The 18,889-nt window shown below is 38.9% G+C and overlaps 1 protein-coding gene across 1 annotated transcript; it reads left to right on the top strand.

Annotated features, from left to right (window-relative positions):
* The first annotated feature begins 6,868 nt into the window (after nucleotides 1–6,868).
* LOC113715921 (uncharacterized) lies at nucleotides 6,869–8,688 on the top strand. Its single transcript, XM_027240225.2, has 2 exons — nucleotides 6,869–8,009; nucleotides 8,150–8,688. The coding sequence occupies exons 1-2, from the start codon at nucleotides 6,869–6,871 to the stop codon at nucleotides 8,686–8,688; spliced, it is 1,680 nt and encodes a 559-aa protein (XP_027096026.2).
* The last annotated feature ends 10,201 nt before the right edge of the window (nucleotides 8,689–18,889 follow it).

Raw genomic sequence — 18,889 nt, 5'->3', positions numbered from 1 at the left:
ATTTTCAGCTCAATTAGTGTTGCAAGTGAAGTGTAGGACAAAACAAGCGGATCAAAAATCGGAGTTTCGAGCACCGAGATACGGTAGCCCGAAGTTGAGCAAATTCAAGACTGGATAAGAATTTTTCCAGATTTGAACCTCTAACTTTAGTAATTCAATTGGGTATCGAAACGAACTTGAATCGGCACCAAAATTGGCAGTATTTCAATACTATATGGAAGGTATCTCTCTATCAAATTTCGGGGAAAAATACCTTCGGCAAGGTCGTTAATTAGCCAACCAAAGTTCAAGAAAAATCCTAAGGCAATCTGCCTTGGACTTTCATTTTCCAAATTTCCAACCGTTTAACCAAGAAAGTTATCCAACCATGGTTCATTTGTGAAATAAGGGTCTAAGATATACCCATGATACCTTTGGTAAGTGTTTAATATCAAGAACATCAACTAACAAGTTCACTCCAAGATTTGGTTCCAAACCAGTCCAAACATTAGGGTTTTCCAAAACAGAGCAGTCCACTTGTTTCAGTCACAACTCAGTCAAAATAGCTCGAAATCGAGCATGGCTTATGCCGTTGGAAAATGCATTCATAGAGTTAAAATATCACAGAAGAAATCGTTTCCAAATTCGGCACCCATCTGGTTCAAATTCGGGCATCAAGTTGCTGCCTGAACACTTCATTCCAGATGAACAGAGTAACAGGACAGCGAACTTAAAACATTTGGTTCGGCTTGCTCACAAAGAATCAGAACGTGCATTATATACCAAATTAAATCTAGGAATGTCTAGTTTCAAACGCCACCAACGGCACATGATTTCGACATCCGAGGACAGAGTTATAGCCAAAATACTACTGCTGGTCAGAGCATACGCGAATCAGTTTTCCAGATTTGCTGGTTTCTAAAAAAAATTCATTTGCCCATTCAAACCTCATTATTTTTCAATGAAATTTTTCACACATCTAATACATCCTACAAACATCCAATTCAAGCCATTAAACCATTAAAAATTGGCCTGGAAATGGCCGAACATGGCAGGGGCAAAATCGGAAAGTTTAGCTTCTTACACCCAATGAAGTTCCTACTAATTACCCACCACTAATGCATCATTATAACCACTAAACCAACAATATAATCACCATCAAACATCACATCAGCAACAACAACCCAAGTGTGGGAATTCCAAGAGCCCACAATCACATTTTTACACCATAATCAAGTAACTAAGTGCATGTATGAGCTTAATCTTGTCATATAATCTCCAAAAGATAAGAATCCAAGGGTTGATCATTACCTACTCCTTTGGTTTGCAAGGTCAGAATTTTCGGCCCTCTTGAAGCTCCAAGAAACCGTGAAAGCTCCCCTCCTCCTTAGCTAGATATAATCTCCAAGAGGTTTGCTAAGTGGTCTCCAAGTTTGGTGTGATTTGGGGTGGTTTTGGGTGAGATTAGTGTGCAGAAATTTTAGAACAAGGAGTTAGAGAGAGGGAGTGTTTTGGCCGGCCATGAGGAGAGAGAAGAGAGAGTGTGTTTGATCTAAGTTAGCTTCCAAGAGAAGGTGCAATGTGTGGTGCAAAATCACCCAAAAGTCAACTCTCATTAGGGGCCGTTTGGTGCGATTACGGCTCGATTTTTCGCGCGTTTGGTTCACTAGTGCACTAAACCTCCAATGCATATATATATTCATGTAAATATTATTCACTCTTAATTGTCCCGAAATAAGGGTCTAAAGTCCCTCAAATGAAGTCGCGCGTGTGAAAACGCGTACCGTCAGTTTTACCGCTATAACGCGAAACTTTCGAAAAATTCTTATAACGATTGCACTACTAACTATCACTTGAATATTTATTCATAAAATTACCTATTTTAGGACCATAGTACAAGTCTCCAATATTCCAAGCTTATTGTGCTACTACGCGGATAAAATCTCCAAGCACTATTCACTATTTTTACGAAACGCGCTCTAGGAATTTAATTTTTGAAACGAATCATTTTAAAAATATAACGAAGATATTTTACCACTTATTTAGGTCTAATAAGACTAGAAAATATTTCTTGGAAATGAAATCCAATTAAATAATTCATTAAGCCATAAATTAGGCATAAAATAATAGTGTTTTTTTTTTGCGAGTCCTCACAGAGTAGACATGCGAATCACTTATAAACACGTAGCACATAACACTTAGCATGCTCGACTAGATGCAAGAGCCTAATAAAACACTTAACACATAACACATAGGCATGCAATCAAGCCAATGAATCTAATACATTTGCTAACTAAAACAAAAGGGGAAGGGGAAAATGGACCAAATTGCTCGCCAAGCCCTATCTATTACAAGCCAAGAGGTGTACACATACCCCATAAAAAGAATAACTTAATGAAAAGCAATAGCAAATGAAATAAAGGAATTAAAGAAAGGTAAGGAAAGCAAATTAGACATGCAATTCTCACTTAGCACGTTGGATCACGTAGGAGAGACAAAAAAAGGATAAAAGAAGTATACCTCCCTTGAGTTGATGCCTTAAATGGAGTGAAATCGCTTATTTATCCTCCAAAATAAAAGAAATGGTCAAGGTACCAATTTATTTGGAAAAAAATAAAGAAAATAGGCAATCACAAGCTCACTTGGTCATAAAGCCCCCAAAGTCATGACTTAAGTGCAATTGAAACAAAGCATAGTAATTAATTGAAACAAACAAGCAATGAAGTTGTAGAATTAAAACTACCAAGGACCAAATTGAGGAGATTATTCAATTGGTTGGGTCATAGTGGCATAAGGGGAAACTTGAGGGGTCAAAATGAAATTTGAGAAAATTATTTCATGCAATCTTCATGCAAAGAACGTAGCTTATATTCTGCAACAAAGTTTCAGCCATTTCTAAAGCCTTTTGCACTATTCCAGCCGTAGCTTGCTTTTCAATTCATTGTCTTAAATGAAACAAAAAATGTAATCTTCATCCGAACACAGCCCAACATCCCAATCCAACATCAAACCGCAATCTCTAGTAAGAAAAACAAAGCTAAACATTCGAATATACAAACAGCAAGAGAAATTCTGCATTTTCGGCATATGATTTCAGCAATGAGACTTGCTGCATTTTCTTTCAACCTCTGATTTCTAATCCCAGCTTTGATTAGATATTTTCAACCCCAACATCACAACTTTAGACTAAGCAACTAACTACATAATCACCTCAATCCAAACAAACAAAACTCAGCAAGATATCCTGCAAAAATTCTGGAAAACATGCGTGCAACACTTAAAGAACAAAAGCTGCCGCAACTCCAAGCAACTTTCGGCAAACAAGATTCATGCAGCCCTTTGATCCATTTCCAATCAAACATGGCTACAACTTAATAACAATGGGATTCTTGGAATACTTTTATGCAAGTTTCATGCAACAAAAGAAATACAAGAAGCTTCTGCAGCTAAAAAATGAAGGCTGCTGCCTTTGGTTTCCAAACTTGTTGTTTCATCATGCCAACAGATTTATCAAACCAGAAATTACTGATGACCTTTGACACCAAGTTCCCAATCATGCACAGGACATTTCAGTCAAGCTACAAACCAAATCAAGCGTTTGAAACAAAACCAAAGCTTCGGCCATCTAAGGAAAAGAAAAGGTATTCGCTCATGCTGCTGCAACAGGACCAAGAGCTTTAAGCTCATTGCAGCAGAATTCATGCGCAGGTTTCTGGAACTTGTGTCAAACAGAACCATAACTTGCGATTCTAACAAGTGAAACCATCCTAATCTTCTAACATGATTTGCCAACATCAACTCAGTCAACTAGTGTTTGTCAAACAAAAATTCTGGAGCAAAATGTGCAAAGAAAGAAAAGAAAACAACGAGAGGATGGGAGGAACATTTCTGCAATGGTGGACCGGCTTGCTGCAGTTTTGCATTCCAATCAAAACTCATTGACATGGAACAACTCAAACCAAGACCAACACCCATGTAATGGCCTTAAAACCATGTTGTTAACATCAATCCAAATATCATTATTTACCCCAAACATCAAGCAGGGAAATGGGTATGAAATCAGCAATAAGAGATGAACTTGGAACATTGAAGGTTTCAGTCATTGTCATCAACATCTCCTAAAATGCAATTGCCTATCCCCAGCAAACCCATGAAGCAAATGAATATGAATAATGCAGCAATGATATAAAGAAAGCAACTCCAACATTCTAAACCAAAAACCTAACTCCATATCTGTTTCATGCCGAAAGATAAAAAACAATCAAAGTTGGAAACTTTTCATTGATCTACTTTCGGCTAAGACCCAACCACACAAGAGCTGACTTCTTACTCCAAACAAATGCCATCAAAACCCAAGCAAAAGCCATCAATCAACGTTGAAGCAAAACAGAACCAGAAGACAGCAACGGAAAACAAGTAATAACTAAAGGAGACAGCTTTTAGCTATAAAAGATGAAAACAATACCTGGAGTGACGGTAACTCAGATGATCTTCCCGAGTATTGAACGCTGAAGATGGCTTCGTCACCTTCCTTTTCTGCAATCCCCTAGCCGAGAATCCTTCTTGCTTCGCTCTTTCGTTACCTCTTTTGCCAACTGCCGCCCAGATTTTTCAGTCTATCTCGCTCTCTCTCAAAACTGCGTTTTTTATGCTCAAAGCCTAGCCGCCACCTCTAGTTTTCTTTTCTGGTTTCTCTCTGTCTGGCTTTCCTTCACTCAGCCCCTCTCGTTTTCTCTCTCCTTAATCCACAACCACCCATGTTTCCTCTCCCTCAGGTTTCTAGCTTTTTTCCACTACAGCCGTCAACTCAAAAACTCTCCGTTGCGGCTGCCCCTTCAATCTTCCCTCTTGCTCTGTTTTCCTTCTCAAGGCTGAAGCTCCCTGCTTGGCTCTCCAGATTTTCCATCGTCCCTGCTCCCTGTTTTTCTTAGCTTTTCGTCGCCTCCCTCCTATCAGACTCCAACCACTGTTTTCTCTCCCCCCTAGCTTCCTCTTTTTTCGGTTCCCCCCTTGCCGTTTTGTTTTTGTTTTTTCCTTTTGCAGCCGCCACTTCCATCTCTCTCAGACTCTCTTGATTTTTCCTTATCCCCCGATCCCTTCCTCCTTGCGGCTGCCGTTTCCTTTTTCATTTATATGGGGCACTCAACCCTAAACTCTCAACAATCTCTTCTAAATTGCAGCCAAAGGGCTGCCGAGTCCTTCCTTGCAAGCTGCGAAAATACGCAGCTTGCATGGCACGAGTGATTTTTTTTTTTTTTTGGCAAAAGTAATTTAACAAAATTGATAATAAAATTAAGTAATAATATAATAATAATAAACAACAAATTAAGTAACATCACATCAAAATAAACAAACAAAAACCACGTTACCATTTTTCAACCTTTTTCTTTCATTTTCATTTTTTTCTTTTTTTTTCTTCAAGAAAACATGGAATTTAAATCAAAACAACTAAAGCATATTTTTTGAATATTTTTTTTCTTTTTCCGAGAAATTCTATGCTAAAGCTTAAAAATAAAATAAAAACTAAAATAAAAACTAAAAACACTGAAAACACTGAAAATTTGGTGTCTACACTGAGATTAAGGAGATACAAATCAGCATTCATTTGAACAAAAAGCAGAAAGAGGAGATGATTGAATTTTTGTCTATGTTTCAAGATGTGTTCGCATGGTCTTATGATGATATGACTGGCATTTCGACGAATGTAGTGGTACACAGATTACCTACAAACCCAGCTTTTCCGCCAGTAAAACAAAGGCCCCGTAAATTCAAACCAGACATGAGCCTCAAAATAAAAGAACAAATTGAAAAGCAGCTTAAGACTAATATCATCCTTGTATCCCATTACCCTGTTTGGCTCTCAAATCCAGTCCCTGTTCCAAAGAAAAATGGAGAAGTGCGAGTCTGTGTTGATTATAGGGACCTCAATAAGGCTAGCCCTAAAGATGACTCTCCTTTGCCAAATATCCATATCATTCTAGACAACACTGCCGGACATGAAATTGAGTCTTTTTGTGATTGTTTCGCTGGATATCATCAAATCTTAATGGCCGAAGAAGATAAGGAAAAAACTGCTTTTATCACCCCTTGGGGAACTTTTTGCTATCGAGTCATGCCGTTTGGTTTGAAGAATGCCGGAGCTACTTATCAAAGGACTATGACTACATTGTTTCATGATATGATCCACCAGGAGATGGAGGTTTACGTGGATGACATTATAATCAAAACCAAGAAAGCCGAGGACCATTTAATTGATTTAAGAAAGTTGTTTGAAAGGTTGCGGAAGTATAATTTGAAGCTAAATCCTGCGAAATGCGCCTTTGGAGCACCAGCTGGTAAACTGTTGGGATTCATTGTCAGCAAAAAGGGCATAGAGGTAGATCCGGCAAAGATCAAGGCAATTCGAGACATACCAGTGCCGAAAACGCAGAAAGATATGAAAAGTTTCTTAGGCAAGATTAATTTCATTGGAAGATTCATTGCCCAATTAACCGCTACGTTCGAGCCACTATTCAAGTTGTTAAAAAAGAATGTGCCATTGCATTGGAATGAGGAGTGCCAACAGGCTTTTGACAAGATTAAAGATTATTTGCTGCAGCCTCCGGTCCTAGTGCCACCCAAATCGGGCCGGCCTCTGATCATGTACTTATCTGTGCTCGACGGAGCAGTAGGGTGTGTTCTGGGACAACACGATGATTCCGGAAGGAAAGAGCAAGCCATCTAGTATCTTAGCAAGAAATTTACCCAGTATAAGGCTCATTATTCATTTATTGAGAAAAGCTGCTGTGCATTGGCCTGGGCGGCTCAAAAGTTGAGACACTACTTGCTAAGTCATACCACTTATCTCAAATCCCGCTCCGATCCTTTGAAATACCTCTTGGAAAAGCCGATGCCAACTGGGCGCCTGGCCAAATGGCAAATGATTCTTTCAGAGTTTGATATTGTTTTCACTTCGCAAAAGGCCGTCAAGGAGCAAGCTATAGCAGATCATTTGGCGGAAAATTCAAAGGACGATGAGTATCAACCGCTCCATACCTATTTCCCTGATGAAAAGGTTTTGTTTATCGGTGCCGTAGAAGATATGAACGAGTGGTGCCCTGAATGGAGATTGTTTTTTGATGGTGCCGCTAATTCTGTCCAAGCTGGAATCGGAGCAGTTCTTGTATCTCCAGAAGGGAAGCATTACCCCGGAGCTGCTAAGTTGCAATTCGCCTGTACAAACAATATGGCCGAGTATGAAGCCTGTATTTTTGGTCTTAAAATGGCTTTGGAAATGGAAGTTAAAGAGTTGATCGCCTTCAGTGATTCAGATTTACTTGTGCACCAAACGTTGAAACAATGGATAACCAAAGATTCCAAGATCTTGCCATACCATTGTAATTTGCTCAATCTGGCTAGACAATTTCAAAGTTTGGAGTTCAGACATCTCCCACGAGCCCGAAATGCATTTGCAGATGCCTTGGCCACCTTATCTTCTATGATACAATATCCAGATGAATTAGGAATCGAGCCTATCCGGATCCAATTCCAGGACAAGCCTGCTCATTGTTGGGTCGTGGACAAAACATCTGGCAAAAGCCCTTGGTACAATGATATTAAGGAGTTCATCAAAATCGGGTCTTACCCTCCAGAAGCTACTGCAAATGACAAGGGTTTCCTGCGCAAAATGGCCTCGAAATGTTTCTTAAATGGAGAGGTATTATACAAAAGGACATCAGATTTGAACCTCTTAAGGTGCATCGATGAAGATGAAGCTCAATACATGATGAAAGAGATGCATAGCGGCGTCTGCGGACCTCACATGAATGGACATTTGTTAGCAAAGAAAATTATGAGAACCGGGTATTTTTGGCTTACAATGGAACGCGACTGCATAGATTTTGTCCAGACATGTATTAAATGTCAAGTGCATGGCGACGTTATACGTGCTCCTCCCACCGAATTGCATAGCATGATTGCTCCGTGGCCCTGCTCAATGTGGGGTATGCATGTGATTGGCACAATTGACCCTTCTGCTTCAAATGGCATCGGTTTATATTGGTGGCAATTGAGTATTTCACCAAATGGGTCGAAGCTGAATCATTCAAGCACGTGACTAAGAAGGTGGTGGTGAATTTTTTAAGGGATCACATCATATGCCGATTTGGGGTACTAGAAACATTGATTACAGACAATTCCAAGAATCTCAACAATGATATGGTGGATGGGCTATGCGAACAGTTTAAAATCAGACATCGCAACTTTGCCATCTATAGACCACAGATGAATGGAGCCGTAGAAGCTGCAAACAAGAATTTGAAGAAGATTATTCGCAAGATGACTGAAAAGCATCGTGACTGGCATGAAAAGCTCCCTTATGCACTAATGGCATATCGGACTTCTATCCGAACATCAACTGGGGCAACACCCTACTCGCTCATGTATGGAATGGAAGCTGTGCTACCTGCCGAGGTCGAAATCCCTTCATTGCGGGTTCTAATGGAGACCAAGTTGGAAGAAGCTGATTGGATAAAGCAGCGTCATGAACAACTATCTTTGATTAATGAAAAACGGCTTAATGCCATTTGTCATGGCCAATGTTACCAAAAGCGCATGGCCCGGGCCTACAACAAGAAAGTCCATTTGCGAACATTTGAGGAAGGCGACAAAGTACTTAAACGAATTTTTCCCGTGCAGGATGAGGCCAAAGGCAAATTTGCTCCAAATTAAAAAGGGCCATTCATTGTTCAAAAGGTATTACCTGGCGGAGCACTCATTTTGACCGAAATGGATGGACAAACATTCCCTCAACCTATCAACTCAGACATGTGCAAGAAGTTCTTTATTTGATTATGCAGATTTCTTTTAGAAATCACACAAGAGACGAGGCAAAAGTCAGGTCATCTTCCTTTCCAATCAAAACATTTCATCCCTAATCCTCCCCTTTGAGCTATCAGAATCATAATTTTCGTTTGGCAACCCCTGAGAACTGCAAACCCCACACTAGGGCAAATTCATTTTGAAAAAAGATCATCAGAAAAAGAAAGAACCCACACTGGGGCAAATTTAGTTTTTTTTTGAAAAAAAAATGCAAAAGTGAGGAAAATGCAATGAAAAATGCAAAGAGAGAATTCAATCAAACTAGGGCAAATTTTCCTCAATTTCGTTCGAAATTGGAGATGATTTCAAATGATACAATCTCAGGTTATTTCACCTTTCATAAGAACAAATTGCTTTCAAGCCTTAACTTTTCTTGAAACACCCCACCTGACCTCATTACAAAAGCCCAAAAGTCCTGGCTTTCGTCACTTGCTGTATTTCTATTAGGAAATTCGCTAATCAACTGGCAAGTGATGTCCATAATGCCTTCACCTAAACTTATAAGGGAAGCGCATTTTACTGATGCCAGCAATTTTCAACTCATATTGCTGAGTCGATCATGGTCGAGCTTTTCCATTGTTCCTTAGGTGAAAACCCGAAAGGGCGCCTCAAAAAAAAGAAAAAAAAAAGAAAAAGAAGAAAAAATAGAAAAAAAGAAAACAAGAAGGGAAAAGAAAAAAAAGAAAAAAAACAAGAACAAAAACAAAATAAAATAGAAAAAGGGTGGGGGCAACCTTGGTGAAAACCTGAAAGGGCATCAAGGTAGGGTTCTGCAATGAATGAGCACGAGGAGGAACAGCTAGTGACTTGGTTCATTTGGATTTCTTTTCGTTTTGTACCATTCTGTCAATATTGAATTCCGGAACAAAGATATCCCGAGATTCGAATATGGTGTCTGTTGGACACAACTGTTTCATTTTAGAAACTCTTTTGCAAATACATTCCTATGGAATTCATTTTTCCTCAAATATTTGTATTCATGACATTTTCATGGGATTAGGCATGATTGTTTACATCCTTTTTGCATATTCATCCTTGCATGACATGTGAATTTATCATACATCATTTTTTCTAATCATTGAGTTTTAATAAATGACAATCCCCCATGGTTTGTGCAAAGCAAACGTTCGGATTCAGTCCTCTTTGGAAATGGTCGTGATTCAACGGAGCCCGTTACACAGATCTCATAATATGGCTGAAGGCATTCCCGGTCGGTCTGAGAAGAATCAGAGAGCCTTTGAAGTAATAAATCCAACTAAATCAGATCCTACAGCCGAATTGGACAAAGGCATCAAAGGACTCATGTTTACACTGTGAGAACCCGTTTTGCCCTAATATTTTTCCTAGGGTTTATTTTCACCTTAATTGCATGTTTCTGCATTTTCTGGCTTAGAAATATTTTCTTAGTGGATTTTATGAGCAATTATAGTTTTAAGATGATTTTCCTAGCATTGGAGAAATTTTAGAAAATTAAGAATATATTTTGGACGTGGGACCCACTAGTGCGAAAAGTACGGAAAAATTCGGCCAATAAGGTTAAGTTTCGGATACTGGTGGAAATTTATCGGGTGTTAAGAGATAAGTAGAGGGTGACATGGCATTGATGTGAGAGGAACCAAGTGATAGGAAGGCATTAAATGAAGTGCCAAGTGGCACTATGTGACTGGTCCACTTGTTGGACATTTTTGACTTTTCTTATCATGGATTAAATATCTCAAAAATTGACTAAAAATTCATTCTTTCTTACCTCTTGTTGGCCGATTCTCTCTCTTGGGTAAGGAAGAAAAACTTCTTCAATTTACAAGCTTCAAACTATCTCAATCTTCCATTCCAACCAATTAAACTTAGATTTGCTCCATAAAATCACTCCATTAGGTGCTAGTAAGTGACTTGGTGAAGTTTTTGGAGAAGCTAAGGTGTTCCACCACTATCTCTCTCTTGTTTACTAGGTAAGTGGTACTTGAACTTTCTCCTACACTTAATGATGTTTAATTTGTGCCTAATGGGAGCTAAAGTGATGGATTATGTGATTTATTTCTTGGTTTGTGATGAATTGGTGAAGTTTTTATTTTTTTGAGGAATTTTCTGGTTTAATATGATCATGGTGTTGTGGTTGTTTATGATGGTTGATAAGGAGGGGTAATGACTATGGTAGGTGTGAATGATAGATAATTGCAACCAATTTTGGATTTGGAAGGAAAAGTGAAAGTTAGGGTTCTATCATCCCCAATTTCTGTCCGGTTTTATATCATGTGGTTAGAGGCCGAATTAGACTTTACTCAAAACATGAAAGTTGTAGGTATTGATGTGTTTGAGGTGCCTGTAAAATTTCAGGTCATTTGGATGAGTGTGTCATTTGGATGAGTGTAGAGTGAGTTATGCCGTTTTTACTGTAGCTGTTCTGCTTTGATCAGAATGCGAAAACTGCGATAGTAATTGGCCCTTTTGACTGGAATTGGTTTGGATTTTGAAGTTGGTGTCTTCTGATGAAATGTAGCTGAATGTCTTAGCTAACATATGCCTTTGGAATTTCGGCATTTGGACTTGTATGGACTGAGATATACCGATTACAGTTTTCTGTGTTTTGCAAACCTGTTTTGGGAATTCTGGGTTAGTATTTGGCATATTTGACCTAGTTGTGTTAGGAACTGGATTGAGTGGCCTTCTACATTGTTGTAGCTCTGTTTCATAGCTTCGAAACGGTGCATCTTGCACCCCCATCCAATAACCGTAGTGAAAGTGGTGTCATTACCGCATTATGAGGTCAAATACATTTTTTTTGTTAAGGCCTAAGTTAAAGCCATTTCTTAATTTCTGGTTACCTATGATACTTATTTATGCATATGAAACCCTAGTAGGGTTATAATTGGTATGACTATATGACTCGTTATCGAGTCTCTTTTAGGGCTTGCTTTCATTTCGGTTGTTTCCTAGTTAACTTTTGTACTTGTACCACTTTGAGCCTAGTGAACGGCTTTTGGGAAATGAGATGAATTTTGTGTGAGATGTTGGGACTGATTTGAGGATAGAATGAAGCCTTAATGGCTAGAAAAGTAAGAGATTTAGGGGAAGTGCTGCCCGATTTTCTAGGCCGTTTGGTTCCTTTAAGTTGGGTTTGCCTTTTGGTAGAATGAAAGGCTTTTGGGTTGTTTGCGCCTAGGTCTTCATGCTACCTTTTCGTTTCCAAGAAAATCATGTTTTGCACCCTTGCATTAGTAATTATTTGGCGAGTTATACGACTAGTAGTCGAGCCTCACATGTGCATTCTGTTTACTCGAATCTGGAAGTAAAACCTTCAATTGGTTTATTTTGATTATTTTAGGGTTTCTTGGCGATTAAGGCCAATCTGAAGTGAAAACTTTTGAAGTTGAGCCGGTGAGTGTACCACTCCCCTTCATTGTTGTTTAACTTGATTTTGCTCTGCAATCTGTTTATTTGTTCGAGACGAGGGTGTACTTTATCACACTCGTTCTCTAGTCTGATCATATGCCAATTTACTATGCAAAATTTGAATCTGTTATCTATGTCTGCATCTGTTCGGATTTCTATGACCTATGAGCTCAATCCTGTGGCTAAGTTATTCGAGTCGGGCCGGCAAGGGCCTGGACGATTAGATAACGAACCACGGTAGTCTGTTCGGGGATTTTGGGTATTGAGACCCTTGATTCCGGGTATACTCGAGTATTACCATTTCTGTTCGGTTACGGTGAGCGGGCCCGGTAAAGGGGTGTTTGGTGGACGGAATTCGGTGTAAAGAGGGGTCTACGGACGTTTGGTTCTATATACGTTGACGGAGAGTCAACCGGTTTGGATCAAGTACTGCGCTGGAAATTTGGCTCCTGAGAGCCACCCGTATCCTTCTGATTTGAATCATTGGTTCCTTTGCTTTACATCTGGCATGTGTATCTGATTTGTTAAATGCGAAATGCCATGATTTTGCTGCTATCTGTTTGGTACCTCATTGAGCGCAAGCTCACCCCTTCCTGTTCCCTTTTGTTTTCCTTACAGGAAAATAAACACTTTTGGTCTGGACTTGACAAATGGCTGCCAAATTGAGCTAATTGAACATATCTTTTGTATAGCTCATGTATTAAAACCCCAAGTGTATTTTTGGGGCGTTTTCTCTTCTGATTTGGCAAACCGTGTATATGTATTAACTTTTGAAAGCTTTTGTATGTCATTTTGATTTGTAAACGCTACAGTTCAGTTGTGTATGTTTGTTAGCTTTTCGGCTGGGTTCTGACGGGTCGGTTACTATTCATGGCCGACTCCGGATTTCATTTTTTTATTTTGGGTTATTTTACCATTTTGACTTGTTTACGCTCGTTTGTAAGTTCCGGATCGCTATAGATAGCTCTAATCTGATCCGTAGTCCTGGCAAGAGCTGGGCAGGCAGTCCGCTAACCCCTTTGGTTCGCCTTAGGGGAAGGTGGGGCTGTTACATACACGATTCTCAAAGGGAACCGGGTCAAATGATGGAGGCAATTTCATTATTCTTTCTCTTCTGCAGGAAAATCTCATGCATGGAGGAAAACAATAACATCTCGCATTCAAGTCAGTATCGAAAGTTTCCAACAGACAAAGGCAGATCAGACAAGTTGCAAGCAGGTTTGATCAAAGGCACAATAAAACGATGATGTAGAATCAACTTTTAGCTCAGAAACAAAAACGTAACCTCGAAAATGAAATTTTGAATTGAGGCTGTTTTCAGGTAAGCATATCGGAATCCCGATTTTAAATTTCTGTTGGGGTCAGTCCCGAATTTAAATTTCATGTTGGGGTTAGTCCCCTCGGGTCAGTCCCGATTTTAAATTTCTGTTGGCGTCAGTCCCCTCGGGTCAGTCTCAAATTTAAATTTCATGTTGGAGTCAGTCCCCTCGGGTCAGTCTCGAATTTAAATTTCATGTTGGAGTCAGTCCCCTCGGGTCAGTTCCGAATTTAAATTTCTGTTGGAGTCAGTCCCCTCGGGTCAGTTCCGAATTTAAATTTCTGTTGGGGTCAGTCCCCTCGGGTCAGTCCCGATTTTAAATTTCTGTTGGGGTCAGTCCCGAATTTAAATTTCATGTTGGGGTTAGTCCCCTCGGGTCAGTCCCATTTTAAATTTCTGTTTGGGGTCAGTCCCCTTTTAAATTGCCTATTCAGGTCAGTCCCATGGTTTTAAATTTCTTGTTGGGATCAGTCCCATTTTAAATTTCTTGTTGGGGTCAGTCCCATTTTAAGTTTCTTGTTGGGGTCAGTCCCATTTTAAGTTTCTTGTTCGAGTCAGTCCCGTTTTAAGTTCTTTGTCTGCGTCAGTCCCATTTTACAATTTTGGTTAAAAGAGGTCAGTCCTCATTTTCAAAAACGGCAGTCGTTCGAATAGTTTGCAGCCGAATAATACAGGTAAGTATTTGGTGTCTACTTCTTTGTCTCAATTTTTTTCAAAACTCAGACAAAGAGGGGCAAACTGTAGACACCAAATTTTTAAATAATTTGTATGCCTTTTATTTCTGTTTTAGTGATAATTCCTATCTATTTTTATTTGTTAATTTCATGATTTTTGTTTTAGACTGTTTGCATATGTATAGCATTTTAGATCATTATTATCTATTATTTTATTTTAGTTTTTCATTTTGTATTTGTTTTTGCCCTTTTAGCTGTTTATTTTTATTTTTAGACTTTTTAGCACAAAAATTTGTCAAAAGAAAAATTAGGCATGAAAAATGTGTTTTATTTCTTTTATTGTTTATTAATTGAAAAAAGAAAAAAATCATTAATCAGGCACGGGAAAAATCTTAGTTTAGTTTTGTCTTTCGTTACTAGTTTTGTGTTTTTTTATTTAAATTTAAATTATTATTTTTGTATTGCTGTTTACTTAAGTTAAAAAAAAAAGGGAAAAGTCCACATTTTGGTTTCGGCTACAGCAAAAAGGATTTGCAACTACATTTCTCGGCTATTTTTTTTTTTGGCCTGGGGTTGGCTACGTTCGATGGATATAGTACACACCATCTGGCTTCATCCAGACCATCGTGGATAGGGTTCAGTTTTTGGGTTCCCATATAAAAGCAAGGAGAGATGGTAAGAAACGGGGGCGAAGTCTGATGAAGAGAACTGGGGGAGCAGCAAGGTTTAGAAAAAACATAGCAGGAGTGAGGAATAGAGAAAGCTTACGGTAAAAAGAAAGAGAAAATTGGGAAAGACGCAGCTGGGGGGTTGGCGGCTGAAGGGGGCGGTTGAAGAAAAAAATCTGGAAGAGAAAAGAGAGGCGGCGGATGAAAAAGAACGGGGGTTGACGGATCTCCATACTTTCACTTGCGGTTTCCTTCATCAAGGTTGCAGCAGGTCTCGTTGGTTTTCTGTGGAGTTTGATCATCCTTCAAGGTAACCCTTTCTTCTATCCTCTTTCGCCTACGCATCATCCGCCTCCGTAACCAAGAGTTTTGCTACTTGATTTTTTATCTTCACGTTCTATTTTTCTCCTTTCGGTATTTTCTTGTTCATGCGTTGTTCATTGAAATCTGGGTTTCATACTTCGGGTCTTGTGTTATGATGAGTCATGAGTTCCTTTTGTGTAGAAGATTTTCCATGTTTTTTTTAGTTGGTAGCGAACCCAGTAGATGACAGGATTTTCTCTTCAGATTTGCATGACTTTTATTCTGTTTTTCCTGCTTTCTTTGCCTGGATTCTGTTAGAATTAAGAGATGACAAGGAAGCTCACTGATTTCGTTGTTTTTGCAAGTTCAGTGGCTTGTAATTAGAATCTCGCTGCATTTTATTTGCTTCTTCTTTCTTTCTTTTGCTGTCGGTCGGACCGGATTTGCGTGTTTTTTGTCCTGGAAATTTGGTTTATCAAAGCTAAAGCAGTTGGTGTTTTTGTCAGAGGGCTGGTTTGGGTTTTGTTTACATGCCCTGTGTTGAATATGCAATAGATCTGAGTAATTGAGAGTTGTGAAAATGGCGGCTGCAATTTGCAGAAAGAAACCCAGCAACTAGAAATGTTGCATTGAAAGGAAACCAGAAAGGAGAAGGCTATAAAAGCTTAATGATCCTATTCTGAAGTTCTTTTTGCATGATTAGATGTTAAATTTCAGTGGTCTTACTGTCCAGATTAAAGCTTTGATGTTTAGTTGAGAAAGTTTTGATTAAAGTGTGCATTTGAATATGAAATTGGCGTGCGAAAATGAAATGGTAGCAGGTTTGAGTTGCAGAAGTTGAAGGCTTCGTTGCATGCATGAAATAATTCCGAGAAATATACTTCAACCCCTAATTTTCAACTAATTTTTCTAAGGCCCAGAAGCTTTGAACAATCAATCAATTTGGTCCCTGTGATTTTGAAGCAATGCTACAAAGGTCCATTCTAGTATCTTGCAATTAGGTCCTAGAGTGATTGCAATATGAACCATTACTTGGCCCTTTCTTTGCTCTTGGACCCTTGAAGTTCCCAAAATGTTTAATTGGACTTGAGTGATTGGTTATGTTTGCAATTGGGTCCTTGGTGGGTTCCTTTCTTGGAAATTATGCATTATTTGATTTCATTTAAGTTGCAATTAGGAGGGATTTGTTGATTTTGATTATACTTTACCATTTAATTGGTGCCTTGACCCTTTTATTGTTTTGAAGCTAATATTTCCTTCATTTCATTACCATTGCAAGGGAGGTAACCTCTATCTCCTTGATTTTCATTTCTCCTATGTGCTCCTACGTGCTATATGTGAATATGCATGCTTTAATTCATTTTTTTTAATGTTTAATCGCCTGTTTCGCTTTCTTTTTATTTCGCTTTCCTTAATTGGCAATTTATTTGAGGGCATTTGAACCCCAATTTGTAATAGCTAGGTTTTGGCCCCTCTCTTGAAGACATGTTTTAGCTAGTCAATGTAATAGTTAGGATTTACTTTTATAAGTCCTTCCCCCCTCTTAGATTGTAGTAGGCTTCCCCCAAATGTAATAGTTAATGCTTTATTTGCTTCATTTGCCTTATGTGTGTTTTGCATGTCTATGTGCTATGTGTTACCGCTTTCTTAGGATCCTGCATCTAGAAATCATGCTTATGTGTTATGTGCTATATGTGATTTATGTGTTTATTTGCTTTATTATGTTTTACATGATTTATTTGATTGCGATAAATGTGTGACATCACTACAACTAGTCCAACGCTAGTCGTGGTCCATTTCTCGAATCCATACTAGTCCAATGCTAGTTGTGGCTCTTTATTCCGATTTTCCACTAGTCCAATGCTAGTGGGACATTGTAGACATGGGCTAGTCCAACGCTAGACTCTTAGGGACCTCCTACGCTAGATCATGTTTGCATGACTACATTACATTCTCATGCATATTTTTTCACTTTTTAGGGTCTTTTATCATTTTTGCATGATATCCCTCCTTATACGTATATCCCTTTCCCTGTATTTTCCCTTATATGTATATTACTTACCCCTTTGTATGAAACATGACATTAGTCTTGCATTTCATATAGGCGTTAGAATTAGGTTAGTTCATTTGCTTGATTAGATTAGGGAATAACCCCTTGGATATGGGATATGGACGAGTTTGGCTTTCTAGCCTTAGCACGCTCGTATTCCCTCTATTAAAGGGAACATTGAAAGTCACGAGTATAGGTCCCCCGCACCCATTATGATGCATTCCTTTAGGTCATACACATTTGTATATTATTATATTCTTCACTTTTCCTTTCTTTCGAGTCTCATGACTTGCATTATTCGTAACTTCTTCAAAGAGTCTTTATTGGACGTCACAATTAATGTGATTGGTACCAAGTAAGCTTTGAAGATACATTTCGACCCCCCGACACTCTCCTAGGTCTAGGGTATGCATTCATATAGTACATCCAAATGTAATAAATCTTAAGGTTAAAACAAGAAAATCTTTGACTAAATCACGCAACTAGCCTTGGATAGGTTGAAAGGGTGCCTTGGATTCTTATCCTTGCCTTCCCTTTCTTCAAATGTGACTCCCGAATCTTTTTCTCTAATTTTCGTAGACTTGGAGTCGTTCAAAAAGGGTTTTCTACGTTTTTTCTTAAAAAAAGATTCATTTTTAGGTGACTTGGTACACCTTAACTCTATACCAAGTGGCGACTCCATTTTTCATTCAAAAAACCCTTTTAAACTATATTTTGGGTCAAATCGTCGCATTTTCAAGTCCCATTTAGACCCATGTTTTTTCATTTTTCATTTTAATTTCAAAATTCATTTTCCAATAAAAGATTAAATCAAAAAGTCATGTTTTCTAAACTCGTTTTTATTTCTTTTATTTTTATAAAAAATGGGGTGCAACACTAAACCCTAATTTGCACACATATTTGTACATGGCATATGTATATGAACCATTTTGGAACTAAAACCCTCGAACTTGTAGCTCGGGGTGACTTTTGGGTACTTTTGTGAAGTTTGTGAGTTTGACGTCGATCTCAAGACCTAACTGGACTATTCGAGCCGATTAGGGTTTGGTCGAAGTCAGTCCAGCCTAGTCAGAGGTCACCAAGTTTGTGAATCCGATTCACTGAGAATGTGAACCAAGTTTGTAGGTTCAAGTTATGAACCAAGTTTGTGACCCGAGCTTGTGACTCAAGCTCAAGTTTGTGATTTCGTTCGCTCGAGCAAGTTTGTGAGGTGACTGGCCAGTGATGGTGATAAGGCGTTAGGTGGGAGTACAAGTGGAGCTCTACGGACCTTGTTTATGGTCGACGGAGTGTCGGCAGGAGGTCACGCATGGCAAACTACTTGGCTTTGGAGCCAACCTGTATCTTTCCCTTGTATTGTTACTTTTGCACTTGACTTGACACTTTTGTGAAATAGTTGCTTATCTAAATGTGAAATTTATGATTTTACCCCTGTTTACTTACTAAGCATATAGCTTACCCTGTGACAGCCCCACCTTCCCCTAAGGCGAACCAAAGGGGTTAGCGGACTGCCTGCCCAGCTCTCGCCAGGACTAACAGTGCAGTTTAGAGCGATCTATTGCGTTCCGGAACTTATAACGCACGTAAACAAGTCAAAATGGCAAAATAACCCAAAATAAAAAAAAATTCGGAGTCGGCCATGAATAGT

This window comes from Coffea arabica, chromosome 2c (genome assembly GCF_036785885.1).
Source record: "Coffea arabica cultivar ET-39 chromosome 2c, Coffea Arabica ET-39 HiFi, whole genome shotgun sequence".
Taxonomy (NCBI): domain Eukaryota; kingdom Viridiplantae; phylum Streptophyta; class Magnoliopsida; order Gentianales; family Rubiaceae; genus Coffea; species Coffea arabica.
This window is presented reverse-complemented; position numbering and strand designations above follow the sequence as displayed.

What these genes read in the sequence shown, in the direction of transcription:
- LOC113715921 (XM_027240225.2), top strand. Translation starts at nt 6,869, where the DNA reads ATGCCAACTGGGCGCCTGGCCAAATGGCAAATGATTCTTTCAGAGTTT. An exon ending in TTCTGCTTCAAATGGCATCG is followed by an intron (nt 8,010 to 8,149) that starts GTTTATATTGGT and finishes CATTGATTACAG; the next exon opens with ACAATTCCAAGAATCTCAAC.